At 31.7% G+C, this 22,574-nt stretch overlaps 1 protein-coding gene and 2 long non-coding RNA genes across 3 annotated transcripts; 2 read left to right on the top strand and 1 right to left on the bottom strand.

Moving 5' to 3' along the window:
* The first annotated feature begins 836 nt into the window (after positions 1-836).
* On the top strand, positions 837-4,710 carry LOC143051328 (uncharacterized). The gene is made up of 3 exons (XR_012970708.1): positions 837-2,462; positions 2,857-3,081; positions 4,343-4,710. It is a non-coding gene; the product is annotated as an uncharacterized LOC143051328 (long non-coding RNA).
* A 1,376-nt stretch (positions 4,711-6,086) lies between these two features.
* On the top strand, positions 6,087-12,853 carry LOC143052689 (uncharacterized). The gene is made up of 5 exons (XR_012971208.1): positions 6,087-6,194; positions 6,441-7,650; positions 8,595-8,625; positions 9,636-9,894; positions 11,354-12,853. It is a non-coding gene; the product is annotated as an uncharacterized LOC143052689 (long non-coding RNA).
* Positions 12,854-14,221: 1,368 nt separating this feature from the next.
* LOC143052687 (uncharacterized) lies at positions 14,222-21,229 on the bottom strand. The gene is made up of 4 exons (XM_076225754.1): positions 21,125-21,229; positions 17,639-17,783; positions 15,902-15,959; positions 14,222-14,445 (listed from the first exon to the last, which is right to left on the bottom strand). Exons 1-4 carry the CDS (start codon positions 21,142-21,144, stop codon positions 14,345-14,347), a joined length of 324 nt encoding a protein of 107 aa, XP_076081869.1. The 5' UTR covers positions 21,145-21,229; the 3' UTR covers positions 14,222-14,344.
* Positions 21,230-22,574: the final 1,345 nt, after the last annotated feature.

Here is a 22,574-nt window from a genome sequence, read left to right on the forward strand (position 1 = left end):
ATATGTAATATATATTATTTTTTTATTCCAAATTATAATAATAGATTTATTGCTAATATCAGTTTAGAAAATTCATTGATTTTGTTGGCTGTTGTTATATATTATTTTATTTATATATTTAATTTATTTTCACAGTTAAAAAAGTAGAGGTTATTTGGTCCAGTATGGTTCAGACTGGTTGAGTGTTGTTCAGACCTTTGGTTAAGTATGGTTTAGACTGGGAAAATAGGTCGAGTACAGATCGAGGATGGGTAAAGACTGTTTCAGACTGGTCGAGTAATAGTTCAGACTATTTTCAATGGCAAAGATAATGGTCAAGTACGATTCAGTACAGTCGAGTATGGTCCAGACTGTGGTCGAGTAATGTCAAGTAAAAGTCAGACCAATTCAGACTGGTCGAGTAAAAATCAGTACAGTCGAGTACAGATATAGGCCATTTCAGACTTTTACCGGTTGGTAATATAATGAACTGAGTTTCTCTTTTTAACTTATTCTAAAGCTGACAAAATAAAGATTGAAGTAAACGTTATTGTTGCATAATTGCATAAGACTATTATTGTTACCAATAGTTGGTTCACTATTTGAATTAAAACCTCCAAAACAATTCGATGCATAGTTCCCTAATGTGTGAAGTGCTCATATTGGCGTTTATAAGTTACATTCGAAACATCATATCCTGATCACAAGCAAAACATGTCATTTATTTAATGTTCAAGTAAGTTTTTGTATTCGTAGGCTTTAGTTTCAATGAATTATAGTTGAAACCACACCAAATGTTATCGAATATCATTGGAAAAACAGTATTACATTATGTTACATTTTAGTTTCCCATTTTAGATGAGAGTTGGGCAAAACTGCGTGAGTATTTGATGGTTTATTGACTTACAATTTAATTTTTGTTTTAATATTTTTAATACATTTCACACAAAAACTTAACAGGAAACAATGCAAAATGTTGCTTTAACACTTCATCAAAGACAAACGATATTTGCATCGTTGTTATGTTTTCAACTGATCTAAAAATTATCTGAATGGTTTTAGTCATAACTGTTTTTTTTTAAATGAGAAATTTTCTAAAAGTGCGTTAGATTTGAGATTACCAAACAAAAATATTGTCTGAAAATGAGAACATAAGATCGGTCCAATAATTTACAGACAAGAGTGACAATGTACAGAAACTACCGAAAAAACAAAAACAAAAACAAACAGTTCAAAATAACTGAAAAGAGAACACACATCTTTTTAAATATAAAACATGTAAGAAAAGAAGAAAGTAATTCGGACTTTAACCAGAAAACCGGGCAAAAATATCAGTTAACATCTAAGCGAATTAAAATATGATGCTGAACGGACACAGTTTAACATTATTTAATTACTATAGCTGTCGCTTGTAATTGGAGGCTTTAGTTATAAGTTGACTTCACAATTTGAGGCAAATTGAAAGATCTGCAGAGCTTAATGATAGTAAGAGGACACTGTATGAGCTTCGAGGACACATGATCAATTGAACATTGGCAGACATCATTGGGCAAACACGACTTTCATGAAACGCTACAAATATTTGGCCAGGTTCCATCGATACCGCATTAAGATCAGATTGTTTCAGTCATCAGACGGCAGATGAATAGTCAACATAGAAAGGAAAGAAGAAAGGTCTGAAGAAAAGAAGCTTGCTGATTTATCAAAAACTGGAAAAAACTGCAACGTGTAAAATAAAACAACAACACAGAATATTGTATAGGCTCAATGCATACTGCTAATTAATTTTCTATCACAGAAATCAATTCGAAGCGATTTTTACTTTTATAAAACACAGAATTTACAATAAAGTTTTTTTTGGAGATATTATTGTATCATAAAGTACATTGTTTAAAAAATTTACAAATACTTGCCTGGTCTAAACTAAAATAAGATTCATTTTAGACTTTGATAGAAAAAGAAAAATAGTAGAAAGTAAGCAGCCAAACCTTTTAGCAAAATAAGATCTACAACTAATCAAGGATTACAATTTCAACTGATTTCTTGTTAAAATGAATATTTCCCCATGTTTGCATTATTTGCAGAAAGTATAGTAGATAGAGGGAAAACAAATATCAGCAAACTAAATTGTATAAATCATTCGAAATGACGCAAATAGTTAACAGATATTTTTCTTACCTTTTTTCTAACTCTAGACAAACACTTTAAAATAAGTACAGATATACAACCACTTAGCCCAGCCGAAATGATCAGCAAGACTTATTTTGGTCCATTTCATTCAACACAATGAACCCTTTTATAATTATTCTGATGTGTTAATAATTATCAATGTACTTAGCGAATTATTGTTATTCATGTCACTTTATACTTTATATTTTTAACTGTAGAAATACGTTCTGTTTTTAACAATTAAATAATACGATGCACAATACTACTGATTTGTTTTTGTTTTCCAGGGAAAATATTAAGGAAAATCTCAAGACGTGAGTTTAAATGTTTACGAATTAAAACCTTCCCTCTTATATTTTACAGACGTTGATCCGCATTGTTTCATATCTCTATCATATAAGTTGTTTTGTTACTAGTTTAATGTTCACTGTATAATCCACTGTTAATTGTTTTTTGAGAAATAAATATATAGATATAAAATAAGATTTACACTGTTCCTGCAACATTTAACAAGTAACAAAATCCCGGGTTTTTACTCAAATGAATTGAAATAATGAACAAATTCAAATGAAAAAAAAAGTTTACCAGACAAATTTCTAGTAGCCAATAACCAGCGACAGCCACTCTAGTGCTTCCTCTGCGGAGGCTGGTGTAATTATTTTTTTTGCAGGTAACATTTTATTATTTGTCGTTAATATTTAATTTTAGATAACAAAAAAGATCTTCTACAACTTTTATCTGGGGATTTAGTACCATCGTTTGACAGCAGAATTCTAGTAGTTGGAGCCTATGAAGCTGGAAAAACGACTCTTGTGTCGAATTTAATCGGTAAAGTCATTCCAATAGAGAGACAGAGTACTGATGGGATAGACGTGTACTTCGGAAAATTATTATTTGATCTGAAGACACAGAAACTTCTGAAAAAGACGATGGGTAAATAGTAATTATGTTACTGATCTAAAATTAACATGTTATCGTGCAGTAATAATCATTTGAGTTGATGCAAAGTATCAACATGGAGACAGTGCTATAGGACTTGGTATTCGTTAGACTATCAGATATACATTTTAGATTTTCAGGTTCTGATTTTGTCATCCGTTGAATGAAATCATTTGTATAAAAATCAAGACAAATATAATAAAAAATGTTATAACATACTTTTACAAAACAAATGGGTGTTACAATAAAGAATATTAAACTTTTATTTGGCCTAAAAATTACTGCAAATTTAAAAGTTATCATACATATTCTTAAAAAACTGAAAACTTGACTAAGGCATAAGGTACTAAGAAAAACAAAACAAATTTGACATCGAACAAGTTACCATGGCAACAAATCATGACTTAATTTAAATATTATGTTAAATTTCGTGATTTTCCTTGTTTTTTCATCAAATTTTAAGTATATTCTAGATTGAAAAAGTATGTGCGTACTTAAGAAACAACTTTATATTTGATGAGCTTATCCCAATAGTTATAATAAAGCTTCTGTTAAATTATTTTGTTGTTTCTTGGCTGCGCAGGATGTTTCCACAACGGAAATAAAAATAGAAAACTGCATAAATTCTGTGTTTTTCATCGTTTTTGTGAAACCAGTACATATTATGACGTAATTGTGACGTCACCAGATACAAATCTTTATGTTTTTCATTTATATTTCTTGACCCGATGCATCTCTTAACATTATGTGCCAATTTGAAATGGTTATCAAACATTTTATTTTCTTGGGCCAAAACTAGGCCTTAATGCCCCTACTCCTTTGAAATATATATTGTCAATTAACACATATAAAATCAAGCACTTGCTCCCATCTAATGATTTCGTTTAAAAAAATCATTCAAGTGACATTAAAAAGCGGTAGTCAATACCGTAAATAAAATATATGCTAATGGATATACCCTGCTACGTACATTTTTTGATAAGACCAAAGCAAATTTCATACATGTACACAATATTTAATAGTAATGTTTCTCGCCCTGAGGTACTGGCAGTTTATGTTTATAATCCTTCAATGTTTTAGATATTTCTAAATCAAACCATATAAAGAAGATCGCATTCAAACAACATCTTGGAATATTTTCTTATTGTTTTTAACTATTATTATGTTTATACTAATTAATAAAAGAACTTACTTGTAACATTATGGTATGACTGTCCTTGACATTTGTCACTGCTTAGTTCATTTTTTTCCTAAGGTGTTCACATTTTTCCTAAAGCAATATACCAAAAGATTTTATCATATCTTAAATCACAATAAGAGTAGAAATGTTATACAACAGTAGGGTTCATTACCAGGGAAAACGCAACCCGATATTCCAAATGATGATATATTACAAAAGCTTTCTAAAAAGATAGATGAGTTTGAAGATGACAGTGTTACAGACCATTCTAGTGATCAAGACGTTATACCAATTCTTGTCTTAGATTTCGCTGTACAAATAGTTTACCATGCAACCCATCAGACATTTATCACTTCACATGGAATTTATCTTATCACATTTAATGGCAGAAGAGAGTTGGATGACGCTTAAAAGTGACAAAGAAGATGAAAGAAGGATACCAATACTTGGTATGTCTAGAACATGAAATCAGTGTCAGTGTGATTTAATCAGAGAGAAGTTTTATTTTTTGTTTTAGGTTATATAATACCTATACAGAAATCTGGCATACGTCACTAAGACAGCACATACAGTTCTAATACAAGCATTACAAATTAAAAAAAGAAACGACCACTCATGAGCAAAATAGTGTAACAGTTTACCCGTATCTGCATAATGTGTCAATCTCTAGATTTCTTCAACACTATGTAAGCTGTACTTTGATTGATATATTGATTCTTCTAGTTGGTTTTAAAAATCAAAGCTGCCGAATAGAACCACTGATCTCTATATGCCATTACTTATATCTGTTCTACTGTACATGTGTGGTGCAAAACATTTTCTAGATTTGAATGAATAATGATAAACAAATCATTTAAAGAATCTTTATTTCATTCTTCTAAATTATGTTTGCACAGCAGCAATACAATTTCAATTTTGATTTTATTGTAGCTTTAACAATTGTTAATCGACATGTGATTTTCATGGTTGTGCTAAATTTAAAAATTAATTTGCAACAAACAAGTAAAGGACATTTTTTGAAGCATATGCATTTCATTTAATGTAGTATTTAAATTATAATTATTATTTCGAGCGCTTCTTAAAATGTGTTATTACATTGGTTACAATGAATTGCAGTGAAATAAAAACCTATAAGTTCACATGTGGAAAAAAACCAATAAGATGAAAAGTGAAATAAAAATCGATAAGTTCACCTGCGAAATAAACGTGGTTATTTCGTATCTCTGACGTTATACAACACTATACGTTGTCATGACGTTGTCGATAATTGTGTATGTGTAGAAAAAAGATCTTTACATTTTCTACTTAAATTTCATGAGAAAAAAAAATTCCCAATGTAATAAGAAGAAAAACTAATATTCAACTCGTGACCAAACAACATACGCGCATTCGAGATTTAATGTGTTGTTCGGTTACTTGTTGAATATTTTTTTCTATTTGAGTTCTTCGATTAGTTATTCTATAGTTGTTACTTTCCACTTAATTTGCTAGACTTGCTTTTGTTTTTATTAATACTAATAGATATAGGAAGATGTGGTATGAGTGCCAATGAGCCAACTCTGCATCCAAATAACAATTTATAACAGTAAACCATTATAGGTCAATGTACGGCCTTCAACACGGAGCCTTGGCTCACACCGAACAACAAGCTATCAAGGGCCCCAAAATTACTAGTGTGGAACCATTGAAACAGGAAAACCAACGGTCTAATATCAATTATCGTATTTTCTTATTAATAATCTTCAAAATTTTTAATTTTTTTTTATTGAAAGCCTTTTTCCAAGCGAAATAATTTTAGGATTTGTTACATGATTTTGCAGAAAATATCCGACTATGGGTTTCATCAATTTTGCTGTATAGCCATCCTGGTAATAAAGATTATCCAAGATTGATATTGGTAGCAACCCACAAAGACCTTGTCTGTCAGGTAATAATATGCTCACATTATATTCGGTTTTGTTTTTATTAACATTACTCATGTTATACAGATATCTTTATATTAGGGAAAAGTTAAATCTTTGAACTAACTTTTTAAATGTTTACCGCGTATGGATGCAACGTATTTTGAATCCTACTCAAATATCTACATAAGTCGTTTTTTATCCATTGGTGGAAACCCATTTCAACATATTTTCAAAGACAAGTTATATAATATTATACATTACACTTTTAGAAAGACATACCAAATAGGCGATCACAACTGTTAAATACTTTATCAGCTTGTTTTACTGATGTGAATGTCAAGAGCCATCTTATGCTACAAAAACTTTTCTTTGTTAATGCCTTAAATGAGAACGACCCTGAAATGGAAGAATTAAGAGCATGCATATCAAAGACTATAACTGAAAATCCACAGTGGGGACAGAGGGTACCAAAACAGTTTCTCATCCTTGAGATGCTGTTTGCAGCATTAGTTGAGGAGGGAAAAAATATAATCAGTTTTGAAGATGTCAAAAAATGAATACACAAATCGGTGTAAAACCACTCTCTACTACAGAGTTGAAATTATTCCTAGGCGTTCAGAATATTTGCGGCAAGATAACATATATCGATGATCCAAAGCTCCAAAACTACATAGTGATTGATCCAACTTGTTTAATTGATGTCCTGAAGTCTATCGTCACATCTGTCCCAATTATAGCAAGTTTACGTCAGGGACGACTTACTAAATCTGATTTGTCAAATATCTGGAGTTCAAACAAATTCTCCAACTTTCTGAAACATAAAGAATATTTCCGGCAACTTTTAGTTCACTATGATATTCTACAGAAATGAGACGATACGATAGAGAAAATGGAAAGAAGATATATGTGGATTGTTATATTGTACCTTGTATGATCACGACTCAAAATACGACAACTTTTGTTGAAAAACATTTAACATCTGACAAATGTGTTGGCTTTGTATTTGAATTCAGCGCTTCAGATGTTCCCGATGCAATACAATACAGACTCATAGCAAGCATTTTAAGTATCTGGAATGTCAAAAGTTACGAAAATGTAGACCTGCTCTGCTATGGATTTGTTGCTGTTGTCTTGGACAGGAAACATGATTTAGTAGTGAAAACTGAACACAATACTATTGCAGTGTACATAGTTCACAAGGATAGAAAAGAGTTGGTAACTAGAGATCTTGCGACTTGTGTCCGCGAATGTTTAGAACAAAACCTTGCTAGAATTGCGGTAGTCTACTCCCTTTCCTTCACAAGTGATAACATTACACAGAGGTACGTTCCATTTGATGTAAAGTTGAAATCTGGATGTCTGTCACCAAATTGCTTGCTAGATGCAAAGAATGTAAACAGCATCGAAACCAGCTTGGTGTGTGATAACCATGGATATATGACTCCTAAATCTGAACTAGAAATTTGGTACACTGACAGGGTAAGTTTTTATAAGTAAATTACAGAAAACAGTTTTCTTCAGTGATTGCATGCAGAAATAGGATTTAAAACCACAACTTTGTTATCGATATTATTACTCAATCCTAGTTGAGTGTTCTATTATCGAAAATTTTATTAAAAAACAAGAAACGAGCTTAATATTCACAAAAGAATATAGGTTTTACAGCTGTGAATAAATATTTGATTTGCTAATTAATTAAATATTGACGAGATTCCTCATTTTGAATATGCACGTGACAATGTGGCGAACGTCAAGGTTTGATTGTCTCTCCTTCTTCTCGTTGTTATCTCGATCATTTCTAGTATGCTATTCAGTTAATCGTATAAACTAAAAAAACTTCTAAAAAGAAAACTTTGTCATTGCATGCGACTTGAACTATTTTCTGATTTAATCCTCATCAGGAGCACTCAAAGTAAATTTTTGGGACAGCCACAAACATAATGAGGCGGGGTCAAACATCTTTTTGTGCCCGTAAACCAGAACGTAACCTTTGTAGATTTTATAACATGCTTTTGCAGAAAATATCCGTCAATGGTAGGAGATGCACAATTGAGACGCGTATATTGTCCATGCTCCCAGTTCTTTATTATTGTTATGTTATTCCTTCAGGCTTTCTTAATATCCGTGATGTGTATGCTGTGTCTGTCTTGTGTGCACGAGGCGCGTTTCTGGCGTATTGAATTTTAAACCTGACGCCTTTTGTTAGCTATTATTCATGTGTTTCTTTGTCTAATATGTTCTCCTATTTATTTGTATTGTAGTCCTGTAATATTATGTTGTCATTTTAATGTTATATTTAACATTGCTACTAAAGTGCGAGGTTTGGCATGCCAAAAACCAGGTTCAACCCACCATTTTTTCTTTTAATTGTTGTTTGGCAATTTGTATTTTTTAACACACCTGTATGTTTTGTAATCTTTCAGACTATCTTACAGTGTGCAGATTCCTGCCAAGGTAAACACAATTTGAGTCAAGATCAAAGAGTCCTTCTTTTGTATTTTCTTATTTTGTATTTTTGTAACTTTTTTGTATATGTCATGATAAAACATGTAAAATTACATACTATAGTAACAGACACACATTTTAAGAATTAAGAAACACTTTTATCAGACCACAGATGAATTATCACGTTGTGATTGATTAAATGCCGTCACGTGATGACCCCCTATGAGACCGTATGGGGTTAGTAAGTTTCATATGGGGTTCATGACGCGTTAATGGCGACGTCATCTATTAATGTTGTTGTGTTTCATCGTTTATTTTTCAACAAAACGCCGCAGAAAAAGTCCAGCGTCCGATAACTTCGTTATACGGTTAACTACTGACCCCCTACGGATCCATAGAGGGTGAATAAAATTCATAGGAGACTCGGCTTCCGGCCTCACCCCTAATGGATTTTACTAACCCTATATGGATCCGTATGGGGTCAGTAGCGAATCATATAACTTATAGTAAGATTGACCAAGTCGTAACGTTATGATAATATATCTTACAATATATTTATATATTTTCTGTGTGTCCAGAAGTTAAGAAAGATACAAATATAAAAAAAGAAGATGTTATATGATTGTCAATGAGACAACCCCCACATGCGACCAAAAGACACAGAAGTAAACAACTATAAGTCACCGTACTTCCTTCAACAATGAGCAAAGCAAAGTCCATACCGCAGAGTCAGTCGAAATGACAATGTAAGAACTAACGGCGTAATTCATGTACAGAACATATTTTAAATTGAATAACTGCAAATGCACTATAAACTATATATACAACTTCAGACAGTATTTTACAAAAAGAAACACACTAAACTGTACAATTTGTAACCTTTTAATTTTCGTGTACAATTAGTGTTAATCGAGAACAGTTAGAAGCATCGGTGAGGATATGTAATGATATATTAAGTAAGAGTACTACACATGTTTATCCCCTTATGGCTTTTTTATCATTTAAATACATTAATACAGGTATACTAGATGCCGTCCTGTCGATGCTACTCAACAACGCACAGCTGCTTCGTATTAGTAACAGCTTGACCTTGGATGAAGTGCGTAAAATGGCATTCCACCTTGGGTCTCTAATACTGAAATTGATGCCATTGGTTCTGATTCTATTCCTATGAATAAATGTTATAGCCTTCGTATCTGCAGAGAGAAGAACAAATCATGTAGAGATTTCGTCAAGGCTATGGATGCTGTTAAAATCAACAGACATACCATGTGTCAGGTACGATCAATCTATAAGGGCATATGATGCAGTTATTATGGAGGTAATTACAATGCTTACGTAAAACGTTATTCATGCAACGTTAATGTTAAACTATAAGATTTCAGAAAAAGATGATTTTGGCTGATTTTAATCATTAGATGGAAAATGAGTACATGAACCCCTCTGTTTTATTTTTTTATTTTTTTTTTATGTGAGAAGATTATTTGTACCAGTTATAAAAAAAAACACAAATAAAAATGTACTGTATGCCCTTTTCTGATACATGTTGCAATACGGAATACCGTTAATTTTAAAAATCGAAACGAAAGAAAATGCAAATACGTTGGTTATTATACAAGATATTTGTTATCACATGACTTTTTTAATTTAATGAAAATAACACTTTTTAACTGATATTCGTCCCATGCGCTTTTCTGAGAAACCTTAATCAAGAACGGCCAAACGCTCAAAGCTAAACGTTTGAAAACCAGTGATGCATTACTTCCGGAACACGTGTAGAGCATTATATTATAAGAATAATAACCAAACCCATCTAACGTTTACCTTGTCTGAGAGAATCTTTACTCTGGTAAATGGGTTAAATTTGTGGTAAAGTCGATGTACCCATGTATGCATCTAACGTTTACCTTGTCTGAGAGAATCTTTACTCTGGTAAATGGGTTAAATTTGTGGTTAAGTCGATGTACCCATATATGCATCTAACGTTTACCTTGTCTGAGAGAATCTTTACTCTGGTAAATGGGTTAAATTTGTGGTAAAGTCGATGTACCCATGTATGCATCTAACGTTTACCTTGTCTGAGAGAATCTTTACTCTGGTAAATGGGTTAAATTTGTGGTAAAGTCGATGTACCCATATATGTATCAAACTACATAAATTTGTGAATATTACAATTATCAAATACTTGTATATGAATATGTCAACTTTAACCTTGCTTTACCTGCATCTATTAACATTTGTATTCTTTGACTTATTATAATACTTACATACAACTCAATATCCGTTAAGTGGTTGAATGTTGTGTTATTCACTATGATGTAACCTTTTTCATTTACCCTGAATGCGTTGGTGTTTCCTACTAGGTATTCTTCATCCTAATTAAATTTTTTTCATAATCTTTATTTCTTGTTTCAAAATATCTTTTATAAAATGAAAAACAGGAACAATACACTTTCTAGATGAAATCAGAAATATGCAAGGACGGCTTTCGTTTTCCATTTCTATTTTTATTTAAATAATGTTGTTGGTGTTTACAAATAAAGAGAAAAAAGTGGAAACAAATAACCAATATCAGTAATCGTCAAGAAAACGCAATAATACAAACAACACTAACAAAAGTATTCATGAAAAAACTTACGAACCAATCAGAAATCGAGGATAAAATGAGGTTAAAATGTTTACTTAGTTTACTACAAAGGCCTAAGTTCAGACAACTTAAATATTTGTTTAATTGTAGATTCTACGACAAGAAGAAGTGACTACTGATATGATTTGTTATAATATATATTTATGATAGCAAACACTCTGACATAAAGTAAAATTCACAATAGGTTCAAGGTGCTACATTCTATTTATTTGTAACGTGTTTGTATTTAGTTTAACCATATTTATTTATAGTGGATTGGGAAACAAGTTCAGCAACTTATATTAATCCCTTTCCACTTTGCGGGTGCGAGTGCTGCCTTGTAGCGGCATTAGCCTGCTCTTTTTCGAAATCTACAATGGTGTCTTTAAAGTGCAAGAGATATGGCTCTCTCTTAACACGGGTCGGCCATTTATCGTTTCCTTCCGACGGACTATCATCGTTTCCTCGAGACCATACTCGCAAATGGTGCCAAGGGAGAGTCGAAAATTCAGTTCCTGAAATTTTTATCCCAGACGGGAATCGAACCAGGAACCTTTGTGTTAGTAGTCCGATGCACTAACCACTACACCACGGCTCTTTTACTACTGTTTGTATTTGAATGCCAAAAACAAATTTTACCATGATTGCACCAAGTCATTATACATACGGTAGACTGTATAGGTTCACCAATATATGCATTTGTTTAACCACGTCGACAATATATCCTTGCATGTAGCTTATTATAAAGACCATTTTCTGCCGCCTAACAAAAAAGTTTGCAAGACATAAAATTTCGAAAATCAAGTTACATTAACATTATTTTATAGGAGGATATGAAATATTAACATAAAGCTATATGATTTGATTGAATAATATATATTATATATTTAAGTGAAAAAATCCGTTTCAAAATATTTCTAAAAATTGTGTTGTATTGTCTTGATTTGCTACCGGATAAGGAATTTTCTAACAATGAAAAAAATATGTTTTGTTCCACAAGCTTATATTGTAAGTCAGCAAACGAATGCCAAAAAAAGGAAAAGAAACAGGCATATCAATTATATATAGGATGTGATATAACCGGCAAAGTGTCAAGGAATTTAAAAATTGATCGCATCATAGATGCGAATTACCTATGTTTTGCTGGGGTAAGTTGAAACAAATAAATTAACTCTAATGACAGAATGTTGAAAAAAACATTGTAAGTTCAAAGTATGATACTGACGCTTGCTAATGTAATTTATTAAAAATATTTGTTTTTATTTAAAAAAAAAACCAACGTGTTTTGATGTTTGAAGAATAAAGTAAAATCATAAAAAAAGACCTCCATCTTTAAGGGTGTCGATACTTCATTCTAAAATGTACACACACATATTATCTAACGGAATTCCTAAACATAGTTTGACCAAATTGCTATAACATGTACTAGCTTATACTGTATGAAAATCTAAAGTAAATATTTGTTTTAGATTTGACTGATAAGATTCTGAATCTCTGGCCAAGTGATGAGATGCTTGACAAATTGTGTCTTCGTATTGGTAAGGAGTGGATGGTTCTTGGCTTAGAACTGGGTCTTGAAATCGAACGTCTGGAACAGATTGAATACGACAAGTCAAAAGTACTCCGTGAAATCAGTAGGCAAATGCTATATTGCTGGAGAAACAGAGACGATGAATCAACAATCAGAGAACTACTCGAAGCTTTAGAAAGATCTGGTAGGAATCCACATCTGGTTACAGAAATTTTAGAAAATTGTGAAAGTTACCGCAAACTTATTCTCGTCGATTGATGTTTTTAGGGTCCAAAATGACACAGTTCAAGATATCATTACTTAGCTTTTCATATAAGTATTTGTATATTTGCTAATAAATACTGCCTTTGAATGAACTAGCCAATTATACTTTTAGTATTTTTAAATATTAACATATATTTGACTCAATTGTTTTGTTGTTCTTTGCAATATGAGTTGACAATATGTCACTATTTTAAAGCACAACTTCAAAACAACGTAGTGGAAGCTTGAAGAAATTATATTTAGACACCTGTCACTATAACAACATTTCTAGAGGCAATCGCATTTGCAGATGTTGTAAGATGTAATTAAATTTTTGACACATGATAGGTTTTGATTGTTTAATAAATATAGATAAATAATAATGAGTTGCACCTTTTCAACTGATTTTAATAGTTTGACCTTATCATGCTTATGTTGTACTGTTATACCACTGTCCTGGGTTAGAGGGAGGGTTGGGATCTCGCTTACATGTGTAACCCTGCCACATTCTGTATGAATGTGCCTGTCCCAAGTCAGGAGACTGTAATTCAGTTGTTGTTGATTATATTTGTGTTTTATATTTGTTTTTCCGTTCATTTTTTGTACATAAATAAGGCCGTTAGTTTTTCTCGTTTGAATTGTTTTACTTTGTTATTTTTCCTTATATAGCTGACTATGTGGTATGGACTTTGCTCATTGTTGAAGGCCTTACAGTGCCTTATAGTTGTTAATTTCTGTGTCATTTTAATCTATTGTGGAGAGTTGTCTGATTGGCAGTCATACCAAATCTTTTTGTAAGCCAACTGCAGCATACTTCTGTATCAATCATGATTTATACTAAACCAGACTGTACCACCAGAAAGAGGAGGTTTCAATTTCGATGTCTTATGTACTTTAATAATGAGTTGAATTAAATTGCACATGTTTGTAGCAAAGTAAATGTATTTGTTTTAAAACTGCAATTCAATATTCCAAAACAAAGTTGATCTCTAATTGAGCTATGGATTTTAAGCCATTTTGATGTGTTTACCATTTTGAGTTTTCCTTTGAATTGTTTTTCTATTTCATTTTTTAATCATAGAGCTCTTAAAATTCTTGTGAGGCAGGAATCATAGCACTGTACGATTTGGCCTATTAAAGATATTACTGCTATTGGTAAAACATCTGATATACCCTGATATCATGCATGCAGTACAAAACTAGGACAAACAAAATAGATTTATTGAAACACTGACAGCATATCTTGCTAAAAATGTTATCTATCAAATAAGATTTTCACAGTGTAGCTAAATAGTCAACATTAATCATCTTCATACACTAAAATTCTGTTATGGTCCCAACTGTTTTTTCACTAAATCTTTTGTTGATACCAAAGCTTTTTTGCTATATTCTGGAGTTTCTGCAAGAGTGCTGAATGTAAGCTGTACACCTGAAAAAAAATGGAATAAAATAAATATGCATGTATCATGAACATGATGAACAACTGAATAAGATTTTTTAATTTTTGTGCTTTCATAAAATTATATTATTGATATATCTATAGGTTGCTCTAACATGAGCAACATGATAGGTGCCACATATGGAGCAGGATCTGCCTTTTCTTCTGGATCACCTGGGATTACCCCCAGTTTTTGGTGGGGTTCGTGTTGCTTAGTCTTTAGTTTTTCTATTATGTGTTTTATGTATTATTGTTTGTTTTTTTTCTTTTTTAGTCATGCTGTTTATTTTCAATTTATGAGTTTGAATATCCTACTGGTATCCAACTTTCCTCAATTTATGAGTTTATATGGTATTTTAACTTCCCTCTTGCATAATCACATCGCCATGTTCTATGAATCATCAAACTTTGTTAAAACTGTGAATTGACAAATATTTGTAAACATTCACACCATAAAGAGCATACATATGTACTTAGTTTCAAGTTCACATGAATCTTACTACAAGGAAAACAACCGTAACCTCACACTTCAACCTTATTTTTTCATGCCTGCCCTCTGTTCTATTTTTAGCAGTAGTGTTCACATTTGTTAATGGATCAAATCCCTTGATGAAATGTTTAAACTAGATGCCCCATCGAAAATTCAACTAAAGTTTGATAACGTTGAACACAAAAGTTTCAGAGATGAAATTTGTGTATAAACATTGGTGTAAGTTTGTTAGATTTGATCTGCTCTGATCTCTAGATGGCCACCCAGCACTGAGGCTGTGAGTTTCAATATTGCTTGTGGCCAAGTCAATTTATACTCTTTATTGACTGAGAAAGAGTGTTGGTTCTCTCTTGGGACCCTGGCTTTGTTTTTTCTTAACCAAATAAAACTGTCTTACTGGCTGTCATGAAATATCTAAGAGTGCTGAAAATAGCATAAAATTAAAACACCAATAATAAATCAATCAACTACATGGCGTGGCCACCATATATTTTAGAGACTATTTTCAAGACTCGCTTTATGAAATATTTTATATATGAATTAAACAAGATTTTTCTCAAAATCGTAAAAATTAAAATTACAATCAAGTTTAAAACAACAAAATCGCAATAATAAATGCACGCACCATTTTCTTAATTTACAGTACTTAAAAGTTTCAACTTTCTATTTATAGATTATCATTAGTCATCTTGACTAGATTTTTTCTCTCGCTTGATCCGGTACAGCGAAAGTGAGAAAAGCAATCAAGTTTGGATGAACAATGATAGTCTGTTTAATACTATTTTACCTATGAGTTTTATAATTTCATTGACAATGCACATGCTTCCTTAGTTTCTAAAGATAATTTTTGATATCACTTGATTCTGCTGACAATTGCTGAGAAAGAAAATTATCAGTAAGTAAGTTCATAGGAAAATTTCGAAAATAGGGATAATTGTCATCATGTTGATGTTATACCTGAATTCCATGACTTTGGTATATCTTCGTTTATGCCTTTCTTGACAGTTGTCACAATCTGTAAAAGAAATAAAATCATGGTTAAAAATACCCTTGTTATGCAGAAAATTCTCATTAATTACAACAAGATAAATTCTTAGAGGCTGTGATACTGAAGAACAAAATTCTGAAGAATCAATAAACTAAATCTAACTTTTACTAGTTGAAACAAGTGGTTTATCACCATGTTTATTGAACTGTAAAATCATGGTCAAAATTTTAATTTGGATAATATATACAAAGTTCACATTATAATTAACATCCAAAATAATAACACCAGAGCTAACAACTTTAACCAATTAATATGTGCAATTGAAATTTTTGCAATATTGAGAAAAATGCGGGTTTAAATTATTGCGAATATAAGCATGTTGCATTTTTTGCAATAATAAAAACATCACAATAATTTCTGAGTTTACAATAATTTCCAAACATCACATATTCTTTGGACCTTTATTGAAGTGTGTAAATAGGATGCAAATTGTAAAATTGGCATACATTTTTAAAATGTTCAACTGATAAAGTGAAGAAAATTTCTAGCTGATGTGTCAGACTACAACTTCATAGTACATGTAAACTTCTTTAATTTGGGAGACGAAAATTAATTGAGGACTGACATACCTATAAGGTACACAGTGCACCACAGACAAGAAAACAATATCATTTATGAATGTTCCACTACCATCATAGGCAAGGCACAAAAATGTTTCACTTATAAAACTGACTATGACCTGATAATGTGATTAAAATAAACTTAAATGGGGTTATTGTTGGGATAAATTAAATGGAGGTACTGCTATAACTGATGAAAATGTCAGCATGATTAATCATTTGTCTGGTTTATTCTTTATTCATGTTATTTGCAGTTCAAAACAAGATCATGAAGAAACTTTGTTCACCCTATTTCAATTCAATTTGATTTTTAACTTTTCAAATGAAATAAAGACCATTTAACATGTTTAATTCGGAATCAGGAAATTGTTCAGTTTAAGAAAAATATTTGATAAGCATGATAAAGGAGGTCATTTTAGGACTTACACAATTTCTGATTTAGTGTTTTTGAAACTAATATAATATTAAAGTTCTATTTCTAAAAAAAAGTGATTTGCAAGACCAAAATTTTTTTAATAATTTGATGCTTGTTGAATATTTTTCAATATTTGAATTCTATTATTAGTTATTCTTCTGATTATTTTTATCATAGACTTTTTAATGGCAATAAAGTAGAAAATTCAAGGAATATATCTTTCACTACTCGTCAACAATATGTCATAATAACATCCATTGTTGTGTGTGCAGATGTAAAAATATTGATTGATCAATATATATCATTTCAAATTTGTGAAGGTATACTTCTATTTTATTTAAAGGAGAAATTCTGATACTTTTTTTTCTTTAAAACCAATACAATTATCAAATTATGAAATATGATTCTGTTATCAAATGGTTATTGCATGGTTATATATAATATGTATGGTCTGGTCATGATGGTCATACAATATATATGTGTTTAAATAAAAGGGACACAACTCTCATGACTGTACTATAAAACTTTTATAGTAAAGTCATGAGAGTTGTGTCCCTTTGTATAATGAATGATGCATAGATATATCTAAAAGTGTAAAAGATGGATTATTGACACCAAGTGATGGCAATATGTTTCAAGGTCTTTTGACAAATTAATTCATTAACATTTACCTGTTTGCTGTATTCATTTGTTGCAGATAACACATTATTTCTGACTTTTTCTGCAGCCTTGCTGGCCTGTTGAGAGTCTTTCCACACTCCCTGGTCCACCGTTACATAGACAGCAGCCCCACCAATGGCAAGCTTTGTTACTCCTCTGTAAAAAAAAAGCAAGTTATTTTATATAAATTCAATTAGCATGTTCTTATATTCTTCACATATATCATCAACACAAATCAAAGTAATGGTGTTCAGGCCAAAAAAAAAAATATAAATGGTCCTGTGGATTTATATTATTATTTGTCGGATAACAATTTTCGTGGATTTCAGTGGGTACAGTTGAACCACCAAATTAAATGTTTCATGAAATTAAAGATCCACGAATATGTAAGACTTCTATAATCCATGAAAATTGGTACTATGAAAATAAATGAATCCAAAGTAAACGGTGTGGGGACTGATCATGCTGGGATCACGCTCTGAAATTACAGGACCGTGTGTTTGCCATGATTTAAGGGCTTGGGGTGTACATTATTTTTTATAATTAAGGTGGTACCTTAAACAATAGGGAGTTAACTCTGTAAAATCAACTAAACGTTTTAATCATGTTGTATTGTGGGAATATTAAGCTTCTCTTTGATCATGTTGATCAAAAAATTGTGTTAGACAAACTGCTATACCATGTATACAGTATATCCAATTAAATTTTCTGAGAAAGTGTGTGGTTTAAGTTTTTTGAAATTTTTATATCTTTATCAAACAGTCAACATGGTCAAAGGGTCAAAGGGTCAAATTGAGTAAAATTTAATATTTTGTCAAAATTTTATGAAAATAAATAAGCCAAATTAATTTTAGTCAAGGTGTTTGGTTCCACCTGAAGTAACTTGGTTTACATAAGGGAGACATCAAAAGTTCAATGTAGGATAAAAAACTTTAGTTTTTTTCAATGACCCCCCCCTCCCCCCCCCCCCCCCCCCCCCCCTATTCCCCTTTTAACTTAATTTGGGAAAAATTGATTTACCAATAGGGATATATGTAAAAATCGATTTAAGATATACAAAACTTGCAGAATTTTAACCCCCCCCCCCCCCACCCCCAAAACTATTTGATTTAAGTTTTTTATCCTACATCGATCTTTTGATGTCGTCCCTAAAGGCAACAATAATATCAACAGAGCTTGTATATAAATTTTAAAAAAACAAGAATGAATATTACCAATTTGAAACATGTACAATTATCATGATGTAACAAACATATGTTATAAATCACATTATTTTTAAATTTTTAGTCCATAAATCACTGGTATCATAACATATGTTTAATGTAAAGTAAAACACAAGTTGGTAATTAGCTTCTAAGTTAGTAGGAGTAAAAACAATAAAGATTTTTGATGAAAAAATAAAGGATAGTGATCATGTTTGACAGTGATACATTTAGGTGTTTGGAATTTTCTTATCTTTTAACAAGACATACAGATGAATGAGTCAGTCTTTGATCATCATGAAAATATTTATATACATGTATCAGGTCTCACTAATTAGCGACAAGAAGCATCAAGAAGCATCAAGAAGCAACAAGAAGCGATAATATCAATTTATTTCTCCTCATAAATTAAAAAAATATTAAACATGTTACATGTAAATGCATATTTCTTTATATTTTATAAAAAATGTTTTCTGGTCGCTAAATTGTTTCTTGACAATGTTGACGCTTCTTGTTGCTAGAATTACTTTTCTAGTCGCTTCTTGACGCTTCTTGTCGCTAAAATTCTTCTTGACACTAATTAGTGAGACCGCATGTATCCATTTCATCATAATAATTCATAAACGAAAAAAGGTCTTCTTCATGTTCTTGTTCTTGAATTAATTTGTTTTTCTTTAATCTAGAAACAATATCTTAACTTTTGTAAATGCCACTTTTAATCACTGCATTTAGGCATTTTGTGGCGGCCAGTTTTTATTGGTGGAGGAAGCCTGAGTGCCCAGAGAAAACCACTGACCTACTATAGAAAAACTGCCAAACCTTGTCAATTAAGATTGGAGTCCAGTGCAACCGCTTGAGCAGGGTTTAACCTCACCACCTCAGTCTTGACTGGCTTGTGATAACAGTACTAACTACTTAGACCACTCGGCCACCGAGTCACCTCAATGTGTATGTCATTGGCAAATTATACATTAACAGGCATACATTATACTTGATACAGTATGCATATCGTTGCTGCTGTCAGAATATTTAATTGGGTAAGGAACTACTTCTACCATATATTACAGTTGAGCCAGGATAATGACTTGTGGGGTGAGAACGTAAAACTGGCCAAACGATAATGGGAGTGACGTGACTTTGCCTGTGGGCGAACGGACCCGGTTTCACTCACAGGGGCTTGTTACAATTGCCGGGTTTACTATCCATACGAACCCCTAAAATACACAAGGGAGGAAGCTCATTTGCAACAATGCTTCAAATTATTGCTGTAAAATTTTTCTAAGACTTTCACTTACTTTGTGACCTGGATAAATCTGTTCCCACTTGAATTATCTCTTCAATGACATATATTTATTACCTTAAGTAACCTCTATAACTATTGTAATCCTTAAAACAAACTCGACATTTCTGAAATAGAACAAATCGAGGCCCTAGATTTGAAAATGAAAGTACTAAAGCGACACCTACCGGAAAATAAATTTTCGGCACTCTCGGGTGGTACCATAAATGTTATGTTTTTCGGAAGTCTACTGTATTTTAGATTTCAATAATGTAAAAATTGGCGGGAATTATGAGGTACACACTGTCTTTCATCTTCATATTGTGGTAAACTCCCGAGAGAGCCAAAAATATATTTTCCGATAGGTGTCACTTTAGTACTTTCATTTTCAAATCTAGGGCCTCGATTCGTTCTATTTCAGAAATGTCGAGTTTGAGTAAAATTTAATATTTTGTCAAAATTTTATGAAAATAAATAAGCCAAATTAATTTTAGTCAAGGTGTTTGGTTCCACCTTAAGTAACTTGGTTTACATATATTTTCCAATAGGTGTCGCTTTAGTACTTTCATTTTCAAATCAAGGGTCTCGATTCGTTCTATTTCAGAAATGTCTAGTTTGTTTTAAGGATTACAATAGTTATAGAGGTTACTTAAGGTAATAAATATATGTCATTGAAGAGATAATTCAAGTGGGAACAGATTTATCCAGGTCACAAAGTAAGTGAAAGTCTTAGAAAAATTTTACAGCAATAATTTGAAGCATTGTTGCAAATGAGCTTCCTCCCTTGTGTATTTTAGGGGTTCGTATGGATAGTAAACCCGGCAATTATTGTAACAAGCCCCTGTGGTTTCACTATTGCATAATATTTCATTTGATATTGTTTCGTTAGAATTGTTGTTCCATACACAAATATTGTTACAATTTATAACCAATGTAGTTGCATTCACTGTGAAGTTTTTTTACGATCGTTTGCAGCACCGTTAGCACCAAAATTTTCGTAATAACACAAAACGTACTTGAAAATTGTCAATGCCATCTTTGAGTAACGTCCCTTGATATTTAGGTCTGCCTACGTACCTCTCCCTAACTTTATAATAGTTAGGACTGCTACGTACTAAAAAGTATTACAATAAAAACTACTGAAATATACAACAGAACATTAAAACGAGGACGTATAACTAACATACGTCTAATATACGTCCTTGATTAAAATTACTTTATAAAATGCAAATCTAATGATACAGAATTATATTATTTCTTTAATTCGGGTTACACCAATGACATGACGATTGACTGGATGAGATAAAAATTATCATATCTTTTTTTTGTTATTTGGCATATTTTATTTACATTTGAAGTCCTTTGAGACACTTAACTAATGAGGGGGGTATGAGGGGTCCTGGTCCCGAAATCCCGGGCTTAAAAACACGAAATCCCGGAGTCCCGATAAAGGTCCTATCCCCCCTCACTAATGCATTCTAATATTTAAATCTCAAATAAATATTTAAAAAATAGTTTTGAGCAACAAAAAAACGCATCGTTTTCAGACACTGAATAATATACGCTTTGCATATTGAATAAAGTCCCTGATATATTGCTCTGAGCGATTACAATTTTTAAAATATATTTTCATGATATTAAGAATCTGAGTTTATTTTTATTTTTTTTAATAAAGACTATATATAAATAAAACAGTTTTTCTACAAAAAAGTTGATCTGACGGATTTTACCAGCGAATATTACGCTACGAACAATATTGATCTGATCGACAGAAAGTGCTGATATCGCTTCATTTTTTTTTTTTTAAGATTTCATTGAATTAATGAATCTGTGAGATTAATGAATATTTTATATATAACCTTTAGTTTTCTACACAAAAAAAATGACCTGACGGATTTTACTGGCGCGAATCACACTATCAATAACTATTTTTTCTGTTAAATTAATAATAAAATTGAGAATGGAAATGGGGAATGTGCCAAAGAGACAACAACCCGACCATAGAAAAAAACAACAGAAGAAGGTCACCAACAGGTCTTCAATGTAGCGAGAAATTCTCGCACCCGGAGGCGTCCTTCAACTGGCCCCTAAACAAAAATATACTAGTTCAGTGATAATGAACGCCATACTAATTTCCAAATTGTACACAAGAAACTAAAATTAAAATAATACAAGACTAACAAAGGCCAGAGGCTCCTGACTTGGGACAGGCGCAAGAACCTATAAGACAATAATTTTAATTTTCAACTATAATGATGGTGATCATAAGCTCACATTTAAATCTTTAATTTTATTTATTATAAAAATTGTAGTCTTGAAATTACTAGACAATAATTAGAACAGGATGACTGCAATCAACATTTTATGTTTAATGCTACCTGATTAAATAAAGTAATTCAATTAAATGAATTTGATGTCTCAGGTGTGAACTTTTGACATGTTAATTACATTGATTGGTGATTACTC

The sequence above is a fragment of the Mytilus galloprovincialis genome, chromosome 11 (assembly GCF_965363235.1).
Source record: "Mytilus galloprovincialis chromosome 11, xbMytGall1.hap1.1, whole genome shotgun sequence".
Classification (NCBI taxonomy): domain Eukaryota; kingdom Metazoa; phylum Mollusca; class Bivalvia; order Mytilida; family Mytilidae; genus Mytilus; species Mytilus galloprovincialis.